At 47.1% G+C, this 16,205-nt stretch overlaps 1 protein-coding gene across 1 annotated transcript in view; it reads left to right on the top strand.

Annotated features, from left to right (window-relative positions):
• LOC135547521 (T-cell immunomodulatory protein-like) overlaps positions 1–16,205 on the top strand; it is a 131,711-nt gene that overhangs the window by 17,221 nt on the left and 98,285 nt on the right. Inside the window, exons 7-8 of the mRNA XM_064976600.1 lie at positions 3,947–4,005; positions 8,899–8,980. Coding sequence (XP_064832672.1) covers positions 3,947–4,005; positions 8,899–8,980 — 141 coding nt within the window. The remainder of the gene's footprint in view (positions 1–3,946; positions 4,006–8,898; positions 8,981–16,205) is intronic.

Raw genomic sequence — 16,205 nt, 5'->3', positions numbered from 1 at the left:
GGATGAATGACGGAATTTCTTGGTAACTTCGAAGGGGGGGGGGGGGTCCTCCTCAGACAGACAAATCACGAGGCATGCCGGAATGTTGCGGTTCGAGCAGTGGTTTTAGTGAAGGTAGTTGACGCAAACTAGCCACTTGAGAAATGCCCTCATTAAAAGTAACCTCCGTTATTTCCATCTTTAATAAGCTTGTAATCTTGTCCATCTTACCCCAGCACTGTTTCTAGTAGATGTCCTGGATGGGTGGGAGCACGTCCCATTTATATTGTGTTATATTGACTACTACTGGGTTTTTCCTGATATCCATCTTACTCAAATAGTGGTGCCATTGTAAAAGAAATGTAGTATGCGTACAACTGTGTAAAACCAAGTGACGGAAGAAGTTTTATACAGCCGTTTTTATTTTACTGGGCAGAGGTCTTTTATAGAGCCACTGAGGTATGTCCGTTATTGTGAACCAGGGAGAGGAGGAGGATGATGGAGAGGAGTAGGAGGAGTGGCCCGTGGGGACTGTAAGTGTTTACAGGATTTCTCAGTGATGTGGAGAGCTCCCCTGCCTCGTCCATGCCACCGCTAATCAGACAGGCAGATAGACACCCACTGCTTGTTAGGGAGAGCTTCCTTTTATAGCCTGATTATTGAACCTGTTTACTCCTCATCAGCAGACTGCAGGAGGCTACACACTCCACATGGGTCACACGTCTGAAGATCACAGATGGAGTGAGAGAGAGAGAGAGAGAGACTTGTGGAAAGTGAGAATGCAGCTAATCTCAGCGGTTCCTTCAGCAACACACTATGAACTGTATAGTAGTGTCTGTCTCCAAAGGTCTCCATCTATCTGTATTGATAACCTCTCCACCCCACTCCTCTCTGTATCTACTGCCCACAGTGAGACCATTGATCAAAGCAGCCTCTCTGTGGGTGAGATTATTGCTCCCTTCCATGAAAAGGGCATCTGCCTGCATGAAGGCAGATTAAAGGCCCATGTGTTGTGTGGAATTTTCTTTGTGTGCCTTCCATTTTGCCACACTTAGGCTTATCACGGTTAGATGTTGGATTTCCATGGGCGGTATGAAGCAGACACTGCATGAGTGGAATAGGAATATTGACTTAAGAGTGAAGGACAGCTCTCTACTCCAAAAATCTGTTTTAATATCTCACTGAAATTAGAAGACACCATCCAAATTAACATGCTGTCTTTTACAGTGCACAGAATATAAGTGCTTTTCACTTATGACTCGTGTATTTCTATGTGTAGAAGACACATTGGACCCTGTAGGCATTTTTTTCCTGCCACCCTGATAATGTTAGAAGACACGTTGAGAAGTTTAATTTAGTATTCTGTCTTGCATGTGATGTCTCACAATAGATTAATGAATTACTGTAGGGATAGGGATCCCAGCTAAGTTGTTCCATCCTTTTTCCTTATTTCTTAGTGTTGTTGCGGAACTCCCCCAGCCCTGAGCTTAACAGGGAGCCCACAAAGAGCCCAAGGGTTAATCACGACCATCAGTTAATGTACAAATAGCTTTTTAAATTGTAAGAAATTAAGAATAATTGCTGTCAAAAGAAAAGCACTGAAATATGTACAGTACCAGTCAAAAGTTTGGACACATCTACTCATGCAAGGAGTTTTCTTTATTTTTACTATTTTTTTACATTGTAGAATAATAGTGAAGCCATCAAAAATCTGAAGTAACACATATGGAATCATGTAGTAAACAAAAAAGTGTTAAACAAATAAAAATATGTTATGTTTTAGATTCTTCAAAGTAATTCTAAATTATAAAGGCACTCACACATCTAATCTTTTTTGCAGGTGCATGGTAAAAGCCTAGTGGTTAGAGCGTTGGACTAGTAATCGTAAGGTTGCGAGTTCAAACCCCCGAGCTGACAAGGTACAAATCTGTCGTTCTGCCCCTGAACAGGCAGTTAACCCACTGTTCCTAGGCCGTCATTGAAAATAAGAATCTGTTCTTAACTGACCTGCCTGGTTAAATAAAGGTAAAATAAAAATAAAATTAAAAAAAGTTGAACAAAATGAGAAAAAAGAAACCCGCACACTGCTCTTGCTAGTAACACTGCTCTTTAATAAGCTTTTACATATCGGATTCTTCAAAGTAGCCACCCTTTGCCTTGATGACAGCTCTGCACACTCTTGGCATTTGCTCAACCAGCTTCACCTAGAATGCTTTTCCAACAATCTTGAAGGAGTTCCCACATATGCTGAGCACTTGTTGGCTGCTTTTCCTTCACTCTGTGGTCCAACTCATCCCAAACCATCTCAATTTTGTTGAGGTCGGGTGATTTGTGGAGGCCAGGTCATCTGATGCAGCACTCCATCACGCTCCTTCTTGGTCAAATAGCGTGTTGGGTCATTGTCGTGTTGAGCGCAAACCAGATGGGATGACCTATCGCTGCAGAAAGCTATGGTAGCCATGCTGGTTAAGTGTGCCTTGAATTCTAAATAAATCCCTGACAGTGACACCAGCAAAGCACCATCACACCTCCTCCATGCTTCACGGTGGGAAACACACGTGCGGAGATCATCTGTTCAGCTACTCTACGTCTCACAAAGACACGGCGGTTGGAATCAAAAATCCATTGCTCATGTTTCTTGGCCAAAGCAAGTCTCTTCTTCTTGTTGTCCTTTAGTAGTGGTTTCTTTGCAGAAGTTTGACTATTAAGGCCTGATTCACGTATTCTCCTCTGAACAGTTGATGTTGAGATGTGTCTGTTACTTTGTATACTCCGCACCAGAGGTAACTCCAGAGGTAACTCTAGGGCTTCCTTTCCTGTGGTGGTCCTCATGAGCCAGTTTCATCATAGCGCTTGATGGTTTTTGACTGCACTTGAAGAAACTTTCGAAGTTCTTGACATTTTCCGTATTGACTGACCTTCATGTCTTAAGGTAATGATGGACTGTCATTTCTCTTTGCTTATTTGAGCTGTTCTTGCCATAATACACATTAAGAAGGAAATCAATTCCACAAATTAACTTTTAACAAGGCACATCTGTTAATTACAATGCATTCCAGGTGACTACCTCATGAAGCTGGTTGAGAGAATGCCAAGTGTGCAAAGCTGTCATCAAGGCAAAGGGTGGCTACTTTAAAGAATCTCAAATATAAAATATATTTAGATTTGTTTAACACTTCTTTTTTGGGGGGATTACTACATGATTCCATATGTGTTACTTCATAGTTTTGATGTCTTCACTATTATTCTACAATGTAGAAAATAGTAAAAAAATAAAGAAAAACCCTTGAATGAGTAGGTGTGTCCAAACTGTTGACCGGTACTGTATATTATGTAAGAAAAGAAAACCCTTTACTTTTCATCATGCTCCCATATCTTTCTCTGGCCATTGGGCCTACTTGTCTCATACTGTGAACTGAAGTGTGATTGGACAGTACAATGCAGGAGAAACAGACTAGCTGAACACAGAAGAGAATAATCAATTTGATGAACAGCACTGCACAGTCAGAAACCCAACTAATTCAGAGGCCTTGTGGTTAGTGTGAGTGTCCGCCCTGAGATTGGAAGGTTGGGTGTTTGATCCCCGGCTGAGTCATACCACATACTGTAAAAATGTGACCCGATCCGTCTCTGCTTGGCACTCAGCAATAAAGGAGATAGATTGTGGGTAAGGCCCTGCGATAGACTAGCATCCACTCCAGGGTGTGTACTTGTACATCAAGCGGACTCACGCCGCTTCCATCAACCATTCCCGGCTCCACAAGCAAATCAACTTAACTTTTTTTACTGCACAGTCAAGGGTTGCTATAGCTTCTGTATCTATACTGTTGGCTTCTGTTCTCTATTGTAAACCTCTGAAAAATACTGTATGCCTCAGACAGTTCCATTTGTCTCTTGTTTTCTTTGGTTCTTCTAGGGAAATGGCTCCCAGTGAATAATAGCATATTTTCTCTCATTCTATTTTCAGATTTGTTCCTCACAACCCAAGATGACAATGGTCTTGGCTTCGAGACGTGGATTAATAAGGTACGGCACAATCACATTTGTCTTTTATGTTGACTCTGTCTACAATTGACGATCTCCACTCAGTGAAAACATGGGTAAAGTTTTTAGTTGGGGCGGCAGGTAGCCTATCGTTGGGCCAGTAACCGACAGGCCGCTGGTTCAAAACTCCAAGCAGACTAGGTAAAAAATATGCCGACGTGCCCTTGAGCAAGGCACTTAATCATAATTGCTTCTTAAAGTCGCTTGGTATAAGAGGGTCTTCTAAATGACACGTGTAAATGTAATTGTTTCTCTCACAGCACAGTCGTTTCGGAGATACTTTATTTTTGGTAGATTTTATTCGGCCTTTCCGCTTTTGTGGTATTTTGCATTCTGCAAGTGCACGGATACAGTCAGTTCAGGTTTTTTAGGGGTATTTAAAATTCAGGATGCGGAGGCTCACAAAGCACAAGCAGGGCACCCGCCTGTTGTGAAGAAGGAGAGGGAAAAGGAAGGGTTGAGGTTGCAGGTATATGAAAAATGTGACCGAGGAAGGAGGGCAAGATGGATGAAAATGGGGGGCAGTGGAGTAGTACTGTAGATGGACACTGTTCACCTCCCGCTGAGTTTGACCTCTCCAATGCTGCCACTGGTCTGTCTTTGAGCTGGAGGGAACCAATCTGACTTGTGCTTTAATAATCTATTTTTATGGACGTAATCTCCACGGGCCGTGCTGCTTTGCCTCAGCCTGTAGGGCCACTGCACAGTGCACCAGCCAAAGACAAGACGGTACAGCAGGGAATACTTGGGTTGGTGATTAAAAGCAGGGGTGTGTTCACCAATCGTTAATCCCATCCGATTCATCCAGCCAGTTTACCCTTTCCTATTGTTCTTCTTTTTTGTTTCTATGACTTCTTTTCGGAGGGAGAGGAGTTTGGTTTTGGGGTTGATGATAGAATGCACCAGTGGTTGGTGGCATCAAAGTTATTGAAGTGTGTCCATGAATTAATTCACCAACGTAACACATGCACACACTATGTGACAGACACAACCAGGGGCTAATTTCCTGGTTTCCTCTGTGTAAGACCCCAGTAATCCCTGGCTGCCGCCTTTACTGGGTGGGCTTTCGTTTAACAGCCACTGTTCACGGGCCAGTGCTTTAGCCCATTTCAACACTTCATTTTAATGACTTTTTTTTCTTTCTGAAGACTCCCTAGGCACCCTTCTGCTCTTCTCTCTGATTATGCAAGAACAGCCTTTGTTTGTGGAGAATGCAAAGGCAGAGGGGACGCTTTTCATTGGCTAATGCCAAGCCGTGGACAACCTATTTACTCTAATACCTGATATGATCTGTCAATTCACCAGCTGAAGGAGCCGTTCCTGCTAAACAAACATGCAGGGAAAGCATTAGCTGTTTGATACTTTGATTAGTTTTCTCAGTAGTCGCAGTAAAGTGAATTGGAAAAGTGCATCGTTGCATGAGAGAGACACCAAATGCGCTCTGTGTAAACAGAACCTGCTGCCGTAGTCTGCGGATCTTCACACTTCAATCAGCTCTCTTCACTCAATCCGAAAGGCAACACAACAGATTTAATCACGAACGGCTGCCGTGCCTCACATCAGTAGACCACCACCAGTCAGTCACAAAGACTTAGATCTCCCCTACTATACTCTAGAGATGGTTAACACGTTCCTGACTGTATCGTATTATGTTTCTGTTGTTGGTGTTTACCTCTTCTTTCTCCCCAATTTCGATCTTGTCTTATCGCTGCAACTCCCCAAAGGGCTCGGCAGTCAAAGGTCGAGTCATGCGTCTTCCGAAACATGAACCGCCAAACCGCACTTCTTAACACCCGCTCGCTTAACCCGGAAGCCTACCGCACCAATGTGTCGAAGGAAACACCAGTCAATTGATAACCGGCGTCAGCCTGCAGGTGCACGGCCCGCCACAAGGAGTTGCTAGTGTGATGAGCCAAGTAAAAGCCCCTGTGGTCAAACCCTCCCCTAACCTGGACGACGCTGGGCCTATTGTCCCATGCCCTATGGGACACCCGATCACGGCCGGTTGTGACACATCCCAGGAACAAACCCGGGTCTGTAGTGACACCTCAAGCACGGCGATGCAGTGCATTAGAACGCTGCACCACTCGGGAAGCCCCTGTGTGTGTGATTTTTAAAACTCCCAATCAGATGGGCACCGTGAGATAATCACACAACTCGATCTTCTTGTTTTTAAAGCATGCCCGCAATTGGTCCAGCGGCCGTTCTCCACAAGTTAGTCACACACACATACACACACACAATACGCACATACGCACATGGACACACTCAGTCAGAGCATCGCCATGTGTTTAGAACAGATTTAACCATCCAGATGTCTGTGTTCTCCAAACACACCATCATAGGTGCTCCATGAGTCAACCCCAGACTCAATCAGATGATCACTGTGTAATGTAACACAGTCCCAATCAGCCGAGCCACACTGCGGAAAGGTGCGTCCTGCCATGCCGTAGCTGCTTGGTAGGTGGGTACTGGCTAACGGAGAGAGGGAGAGAGAGGCGTGATGGATGGGCAGGTCTGGGATCACACACTTTGACAAAACCAGAGGAGACGCTCACATGCTCGCTCAGTCTGAAAAGCTGCTTACTTTTTGTCTGACTGCCAGGTAATAAATAAGCACAAGCATAAAGGAAGAGCAGTGAACGAATGGGATGTTTTTTTTCTGTTTTCTTGCTGAAACTATTCTCAGATGTCATAAATCACTAATGGGTCGCTCGGCAGGCCTCTGCTCTCCTACCGGGCCGGGCCACATCTGCTGCTCCAGAAGGGAGAAGGAGATAAGGAGAGAGGAAGAGTTTTACAACCCCCCCCCCCAATATCTCCCCCTTTTCTGTTTTTGTTCCAAATACACGATTCATTATGTCACATCATGTAGAGTCACGGAGTAGGGAGGGAAGTCCTGCTGCATTCACATGATGGTTTCAAAACTAAAGCAACTCCTGTTTGAGAAAAGTATTTGCTGCTATCTTTTTGGGACCTCACATTCTAAGGCAGGGGTGGGCAACTCCAGCCCTCGAGGGCATGATTGGTGTCATACCTTTTCTCCATCCTTAGCAAACACAGCTGATTTAATCAAATTGCATTCTAAATGGACGATCATGATTTAGGTGATTATTGGAGTCAGGTGTGTTAGCTGGGGCTGGGCCAAAACTGTGACACCAATCAGGCCCTCGAAGGACTGGAATTGCCCACCCCTGTTCTAAGGTAACGGGGCATATGTTTGAGTTGCAAGAAGCCGGCAGAAACTAGCAGGCGGTGTATCCCAGCCTGCTAGTGTGTTTCTACATGTAGCTAGCTGCATGGTTCTTGGGTGCAGCGTGTTCCCTCTGGCTGGAGAGTAAAGGCCAGAGGGTCTTCTGTCTGGTAACAGGAGAGTGCTCCTGCTCTCTGGGGCCTTGCGTCAGGGTCCGCTGAGAGCTCTGTGTTGGTCACTGGACACCAGTCCCCCAAGAGGCCAGAGTCTAATAAGAACACAGACACGCACTGACACTTCTGCCATATTTATTTTCGGTAAACAGAAACCATTTGTATAGAGAGACTATTCCAGCTTGAATCTCAAAGCTCAGCCATCAAGATTTATATCAGAGTGTATCACATATAGTCACCTCCAAAATTATTGGTACCTTTTTATAAACATGAGAAAAAAATACTGTATAAAATAATAATACAAAAACACTGATCTCCGTCTTCGGACTTGAACCCATTGAAAACCTGTGGTTTGAATTGAAGAGGGCAGTGAGTTTATAAGCACAGACCGAAGGATATCAATGATCTGGAAATATTCGGTATGGTGCAATGGTCTAAGATCCCTTCCAAAGTGTTCTCCAATCTCAGTGCCCTTATCATTGCAAGGGGAGGGTGCACAAAGTATTGGGAACATAGGGTGCCAATAATTTCAACACCTATGTTTTTGAGAGAGAGAAAAAAGATAACTTGTTTAAAAATATCTATTCCTTTGAGCAATTGTATTAGTATAAAATATTATAATTTCTCAATTTGTTTTGCATACAACATACAGGGTAGAATTATACAGTCATTTTTGCTCCTCTTTTTATCAAGGGTGTCAATAATTTCAGACCCCGCTGTATCTAGCTGATCATGAGCTCATTTCTCCAACAAACACTAATGTAGTGATGACCATGATTCCCATTGAGCTCAAGGCCCTCTCCATCACCTTAGAAATAATCTGCTAACAGATTGGCATTGACACAACTCCATCTCTAAGATTATCCTAAAATAGCCCTGAAGCCCATGTCTCCTCACTACTAAATCTATGTGTAATCTCTCGCAGACTATTTATTATCTCTCAATGTCTGATGTGCTAACAACTGATGTTGGCAGCGAGGTGACAACTGGAGGTGGTTTTGTTAAGAGTGTAGACTGCAGTCTGGCCGTTGTGCCGTTCGTTACATGTGGGTCTGTATGCGTGTCAGCGTTTTTTTTTCTCTCTCTCTCTTGGCATTCAAGACCAAAGTACTGTCTGTTCCATTGGCTAACTCTTAGCATGACTGCTAACTGCATGGAGCTCCTGTAGTTCAGCACACCACTGAGCAGAAATGAATTCAAACGTCAGGCTGATCATGCCTGCTCCTTCCCTGCTGTTGCCCTCGCTGCACTTTTCGACTGGTCCCCTGTCACCCACTGTGTCCCCTGTCACGCACTGTGTCCCCTGTCACCTACTCTGCCTGCCCACACAATTAAAGCAGCTCCTGACTAATGGTTGGTCAAAGGATCATGCTACTTGTCCTTTCGCTCAATCATTCAGTTTTGAAATGTACAGTAGCCTACTGTATCTACTCTGGCAACTTGTGTTTATGTTTATCTCAAAGGAAAAAATCATTCTGCGTTTAATATGAACTTTACTTTTTCTTTCAGGATGGGAACTTTACCAAAACCCAGCCCGGACGTATACCAGAAAATGTCAAGAAAGTTGGCCAGTCTTGTTTTGTCGACTTTGGTGAGTTTTCTCATTCGGTCTTTTAAACTCCCTGTTCCATCATTGCACTTTTGCAGTGCCAGGAATTGTTGGTGTCTGTCTTCAAAGGCCCCTAAACGTAACTCTCTGCTCTTCGGGGGATGACATTTTCAAACAGCTCTGCTCTAATAGGATTTCCCAGACAGAGAGAGCACAGAGTTTCCCAACATCTTATCTAGTTAGAACGTCTCGTCTTTACTCCTTGTTCTGAAGTTTGTTGGCTTGGGTGTTGAAGTAGAATCTCAGTCCTAGTAAATGAGTTGTAAATCTTAAAGTTGAAGTAGGTCCAAAACAAGGTGGCCGGACAACATTTTCAGAATTGATTTCTTGATCGACCACAGGGTTCTAATCTACTCCATATCATGAAGCATCATATCCACTTTAAGTAAACTATTTGTTGAATTTTTACTGGATGAAACACACACACAAACAAATATATACATACACATCATTGCCAATATCAATATTTTAACATTCAGGGGTGTCATGAAATATTTAGAGTACAAATTTCCTCATCCCAAAATGCAAATGATTCATGAGCCCATGGAAATACCAAGGGAAATTACCTATGTGGTTTTCTGTGTGTATTTAATTCTTTATTTCAGACAGACTTGGCCTTTTATGTTCAAATCTCAAGCTTATCTGAGCAAACAAGAACTTTTCACTTTTTCAATCTTTATTTTTTTATTTTTTTAAATCTTCTTTTCACTTTGTTACTATGGAAATGTCACTTCAAGCTGTTACCATGGTGAGGAAGGTTAAGCGGAGGTGCTCAAAGACCTAAAGATTCAGAGGGATAGATCTTGTCAACGCTTCTACACTTTCAGACTCTGGAGGTTAATAAGGATCAACTGGAATGCGCTTTGCTTTTGCCACAGTTTATGACGCTACACGGGGCCTGGGATATAACATATGAATAAATTAAATACCAATATAGGACAAAACACATCACGACAAGAGAGGCAACACTACGTAAAGAGAGACCTAAGATGACAACATAGCATGGCAGCAACACATGACAAAGCAGCATGGTGGCAACTCAACATGACAACAACATGGTAGCAACACAACATGGCAGCAGCACAACATTGGTAGCAGCACAAAACAGGGTCCAAACATTATTGGGCACAGACAACAGCACAAAGGGCAAGAAGGTAGAGACAACAATACATCACGCAAAGCAGCCACAACTGTCAGTAAGAGTGTCCATGATTGAGTCTTTGAATGAAGACTTTGTTGCAGCTCATTCTAGTCACTGGCTGCAGCTTTGGGGACCTTTAACAGAATGTGACTGGCAGAACAGGTGTTGTATGTGGAGAATGAGGGCTTCAGTAGATATCTCAGATAGGGGAGAGTGAGGCCTAAGAGGGTTTTATAAATAAGCATCAACCAGTGGGTCTTGCAACGGGTATAGAGATGACCAGTTTACAGAGGAGTATAGAGTGCAGTGATGTGTCCTTTAAGAAGCATTGGTGGCAAATCTGATGGCCGAATGGTAAAGAACATCTAGCTGCTCAAGAGCTTCCTTACCTGCTGATCTATAAATTACGTCTCCGTAATCTAGCATGGGTTGGATGGTCATCTGAATCAGGGTTAGTTTGGCAGCTGGGGTGAAAGAGGAGCGATTATGACAGAGGAAACCAAGTCTAGATTTAACTTTAGCCTGCAGCTTTGATATGTGCTGAGAGAAGGACAGTGTACTGTCTAGCCATAGTCACCTCATACAAGCACTTGGGAGTATCTCAAGCTCTAAACCCTCAGAGGCAGTAATCACACTTGTGGGGAGAGAGGCATTCTTTTTACCAAACCACATGACCTTTGTTTTGGAGGTGTTCAGAACAAGGTTAAGGGCAGAGGACTTGTTGGATACTAAGAAAGCTTTGTTGTAGAGTGTTTAACACAACATCTGGGGAGGGGCCAGCTGAGTATCATTGTCACATGTGCAGGTGTTACTGTTTAAATGGAAAAGGATGACTAATGAATCAAGACGGACTGACCATTCCTTGTATGAAACACAAGGAGTGTTGATGTTGGCGCTCCCAATTACTGCACGTTGCCCTCTCATTACCTTCTAATAACCACTTCAATTTATTATATTTTGCATCCTTTTCTTTTTCTGCGCTCGCTTGCACTTGAAAAGGTTCTCCCACACCACACACACACACACACACACACACACACGCATACATTTGTTTGTCTCTGCCAGTAAAGTAACGAATCAGAGGTGAGGTTGCTGCTGACTGACTACTAGATCGATGGAGCACAATGTGGCGCTCTGGCCTGCTTTAGAAGAGATTGTCTTTGATATGGCAGGACCTAGGGGGGGGAGGTGGAATATCCAAAACTGACAGACAGACACCCTCACCCAAACACAGTGCAGGGAGAAATGTGCTCAATTGTAGCAGCCGCTTCTTGGTAGGCCCTCCACCAGTCACCAAGGGCATTATGATGCTAACGTGGCCCCTGTCACTACATCAAGCCAGGTAGGCATGAGCACCGGGAGCAAAGGCCAGCACACGCCTGCAACGAGTTTAAAGAGCTTAATTGAGCGTGATCTTCAAAGCACGTTATCCTTGATTTCACTTTTGTTCCCTGAGAGCCTTTGGTGCTGATTTGAATATCAGCACCTAATTAAAAATATATATATTGGATTCAGAGCACCTGTTCTTTGGAGATGGGGGGGGGGGGGGATATGACCTCCGGGAGAGGAATGGAAGAGGAGACTGGGTGCTTCAAAGACTCAAATGATTTCAATGTGTGAGAAATAAAAAGGAAAAAAGGGCACAGAAAAGCTGGAAGTGTGCAGATAGAACAGAGACCGAGGGAGGTGGAGCTGGGAGAGGGAGGACGAGAGAGAGGGAGATGGAGCTGGGAGAGGGAGGACTAGAGAGGGGGAGATGGAGCTGGGAGAGGGAGGACTAGAGAGAGGGAGATGGAGCTGGGAGAGGGAGGACTAGAGAGGGAGATGGAGCTGGGAGAGGGAGGACTAGAGAGAGGGAGATGGAGATGGAGCTGGGAGAGGAGAGGACTAGAGAGGGGAGATGGAGCTGGGAGAGGGAGGACTGAGAGGGAGATGGAGCTGGGAGAGGGAGGACTAGAGAGAGGGAGATGGAGCTGGGAGAGGGAGGACTAGAGAGAGGGAGATGGAGCTGGGAAAGGGAGGACTAGAGAGAGGGAGATGGAGCTGGGAGAGGGAGGACTAGAGAGAGGGGAGATGGAGATGGGAAAGGGAGGACTAGAGAGAGGGAGATGGAGCTGGGAGAGGGAGGACTAGAGAGGGAGATGGAGATGGGAAAGGGAGGACTAGAGAGAGGGAGATGGAGCTGGGAGAGGGAGGACTAGAGAGGGAGATGGAGATGGGAAAGGGAGGACTAGAAGAGGGAGATGGAGCTGGGAGAGGAGGACTAGAGATGGAGCTGGGAGAGGGAGGACTAGAGGACTGGGAGAGAGGACTAGGGGGAGATGGAGCTGGGAGAGGGAGGACTAGAGAGGGAGATGGAGCTGGGAGAGGGAGGACTAGAGAGGGAGATGGAGCTGGGAGAGGGAGGACTAGAGAGAGGGAGATGGAGCTGGGAGAGGGAGGACTAGAGAGGGAGATGGAGCTGGGAGAGGGAGGACTAGAGAGAGGGGAGATGGAGCTGGGAGAGGGAGGACTAGAGAGGGAGATGGAGCTGGGAGAGGGAGGACTAGAGAGGAGATGGAGAGATTAGATGGGAAAGGGAGGACTAGAGAGAGAGATGGAGCTGGGAGAGGAGGACTAGAGAGGGAGATGGAGCTGGGAGAGGGAGGACTAGAGAGAGGGAGATGGAGCTGGGAGAGGGAGGACTAGAGAGAGGGAGATGGAGCTGGGAGAGGGAGGACTAGAGAGAGGGAGATGGAGCTGGAGACTAGGGAGAGGAGCTTAGAGGAGGACTGGAGCTGGAGCTGGGAGAGAGGACTAGGGAGGACTAGGGAGAGGGACTAGAGATGGAGAGGGGACTAGAGGGAGATGGAGCTGGGAGAGGGAGGACTAGGGAGAGGGGGAGATGGAGCTGGGAGAGGGAGGACTAGAGAGGGAGATGGAGCTGGGAGAGGGAGGACTAGAGAGAGGGAGATGGAGCTGGGAGAGGGAGGACTAGAGAGAGGAGATGGAGCTGGGAGAGGGAGGACTAGAGAGGGAGGGAGCTGGGAGAGGGAGGACTAGAGAGAGATGGAGCTGGGAGAGGAGGACTAGAGGAGGAGCTGGGAGAGGGAGGACTAGAGAGAGGAGATGGAGCTGGGAGAGGGAGGACTAGAGAGAGGGAGATGGAGCTGGGAGAGGGAGGACTAGAGAGGGGAGATGGAGCTGGGAGAGGGAGGACTAGAGAGGGAGATGGAGCTGGGAGAGGGAGGACTAGAGAGAGGGAGATGGAGCTGGGAGAGGGAGAGGAGCTGGGAGAGGACTAGAGAGGGAGATGGAGCTGGGAGAGGGAGGACTATAGAGAGGAGATGGAGCTGGGAGAGGGAGGACTAGAGAGAGGAGATGGAGCTGGGAGAGGGAGGACTAGAGAGAGGGATGGAGCTTGGAGAGGGAGGACTAGGAGAGGGAGCTGGGAGAGGAGGACTAGAGAGATGGAGCTGGGAGAGGGAGGACTAGAGAGAGGAGATGGAGCTGGGAGAAGGAGGACTAGAGGAGATGGAGGACTAGAGAGGGGGAGATGGAGCTGGGGAGGGGAGGACTAGAGAGGGAGAAGGAGCTGGGAGAGGGAGGACTAGAGAGGAGATGGAGCTGGGAGAGGGAGGACTAGAGAGGGAGATGGAGCTGGGAGAGGGAGGACTAGAGAGGGAGATGGAGCTGGGAGAGGGAGGACTATAGAGAGGAGATGGAGCTGGGAGAGGAGGACTAGAGAGAGGAGCTGGGAGATGGAGGACTGGGAGAGGGAGCTGGGAGAGGGAGGACTAGAGATGGAGCTGGGAGAGGGAGGACTAGAGAGAGGGAGATGGAGCTGGGAGAGGGAGGACTAGAGAGGGGAGATGGAGCTGGGAGAGGGAGGACTAGAGAGGGGAGATGGAGCTGGGAGAGGGAGGACTAGAGAGGGGAGATGGAGCTGGGAGAGGGAGGACTAGAGAGAGGGAGATGGAGCTGGGAGAGGGAGGACTAGAGAGGGGAGATGGAGCTGGGAGAGGGAGGACTAGAGAGGGGAGATGGAGCTGGGAGAGGGAGGACTAGAGAGGGGATGGAGCTGGGAGGGAGGACTAGAGAGGGAGATGGAGCTGGGAGAGGACTAGAGAGAGGGAGATGGAGCTGGGAGAGGGAGGACTAGAGAGAGGGAGATGGAGCTGGGAGAGGGAGGACTAGAGAGAGGGAGATGGAGCTGGGAGAGGGAGGACTAGAGAGGGGAGATGGAGCTGGGAGAGGGAGGACTGAGAGGGGTTCTGGGAGAGGGAGGACTAGAGAGAGGGAGATGGAGCTGGGAGAGGGAGGACTAGAGAGAGGGAGATGGAGCTTGGAGAGGGAGGACTAGAGAGAGGGAGCTGGGAGAGGGAGGACTAGAGAGAGGGAGCTGGGAGAGGAGGACTAGAGAGAGGGAGCTGGGAGAAGGAGGACTAGAGAGAGGGAGCTGGGAGAAGGAGGACTAGAGAGAGGGAGCTGGGAGAGGGAGGACTAGAGAGGGGAGATGGAGCTGGGAGAGGGAGGACTAGAGAGGGGAGATGGAGCTGGGAAAGGGAGGACTAGAGAGGGAGATGGAGCTGGGAGAGGGAGGACTAGAGAGAGGGAGATGGAGCTGGGAGAGGGAGGACTAGAGAGGGGGAGATGGAGCTGGGAGAGGGAGGACTAGAGAGGGAGATGGAGCTTGGAGAGGGAGGACTAGAGAGAGGGAGATGGAGCTGGGAGAGGGAGGACTAGAGAGAGGGAGATGGAGCTTGGAGAGGGAGGACTAGAGAGAGGGAGCTGGGAGAGGGAGGACTAGAGAGAGGGAGCTGGGAGAAGGAGGACTAGAGAGAGGGAGCTGGGAGAAGGAGGACTAGAGAGAGGGAGCTGGGAGAGGGAGGACTAGAGAGAGGGAGCTGGGAGAGGGAGGACTAGAGAGACTGAGATGGAGCTGGGAGAGGGAGGACGAGAGAGAGGGTGATGGAGCTGGGAGAGGGAGGACTAGAGAGAGGGAGATAGGAAAGCAAGCAGCGTGACGCGTCTGCTTGATATCGGAGTGGGAATTATTCTGATCACACTCCAAGCTTTCAATTTTCGCCTACACCTCAGTGATAGATGGCGGATACAGGAGTGACCTTCCCTCTAAACCTCTTCTCCAACACACACACTCACTGTATCATCAACAATTCATCCACAACATGAATCTATGAGCTTTCAAATAGTGATAAAGGTAATATAATGTTGGGCTGTTTCCATTTTAGTACCACATGTATACACATTCATTGTGTGGTTTTTCAGTATTACCAATTCTAGGATGAGCCTATCTACCAAAGACTCATTAGACAGGAGTCCCCCCCCCCCCCTTAGTTAAGACCTAGACAACCATGTGGGGGGAGTTCCTTGCTAATTAGTGACCTTAATTAATCAAACGAGTACAAGGGTGAAGCGTAAACCCGCAGACACTCGGCCTTTCCGAGGGATGAGTTTGACACGTGCATCAGAAGGACTCGGTGAGAAAGTCTGTTGGAACGAAGCCGCAGGTTAACGGCAGCATCCGCTGGCGCAACACTTCCGTCACACTGTAGCCACGCCACCGTAGTCTTAATGCATGCACAACATACGCCAGACGAAACATTCCCGTCTGCCTTATCGTAGCTGTAATTGCATTTCTCAAAGCGACAGCGCCCAATCCATAATTCATTGATGGAGACTGCACAGCTCAGGACCACGGGAAGAGTTGACTGCTAATGCAGTTAGAGGATTTAGGATTTACGTTGATGACATGATGATTTGTGTTCTTTTTTTTTCTCTCTCCGAGCTGAAGTAGCTCATGTACTGGAGTACATCTGAGGTGACGTTAAAAAAAAAAAAAAAAAACTGAACGCTACCCGGAGGATTTCCTCTCCTCCATTAGTGTCTTAACAGTGACAGCTCTGTGGTAGAATGACAGTGGTCTGTGTGCCGAGAGTCTTCTCGGGGAATGCTTTTTGAATATGTATGGGGTATTTGTGATGCATCCCTTGATATGTTTTGTTTTTTTCTGTGTCTCTCCCAGGCGTTGTTTTTTTTTTTTTTTTTTTAATCTCTTCTGGTGTG

This window comes from Oncorhynchus masou, chromosome 1, assembly GCF_036934945.1.
Source record: "Oncorhynchus masou masou isolate Uvic2021 chromosome 1, UVic_Omas_1.1, whole genome shotgun sequence".
NCBI classification, from domain to species: Eukaryota; Metazoa; Chordata; class Actinopteri; order Salmoniformes; family Salmonidae; genus Oncorhynchus; species Oncorhynchus masou.
This window is presented reverse-complemented; position numbering and strand designations above follow the sequence as displayed.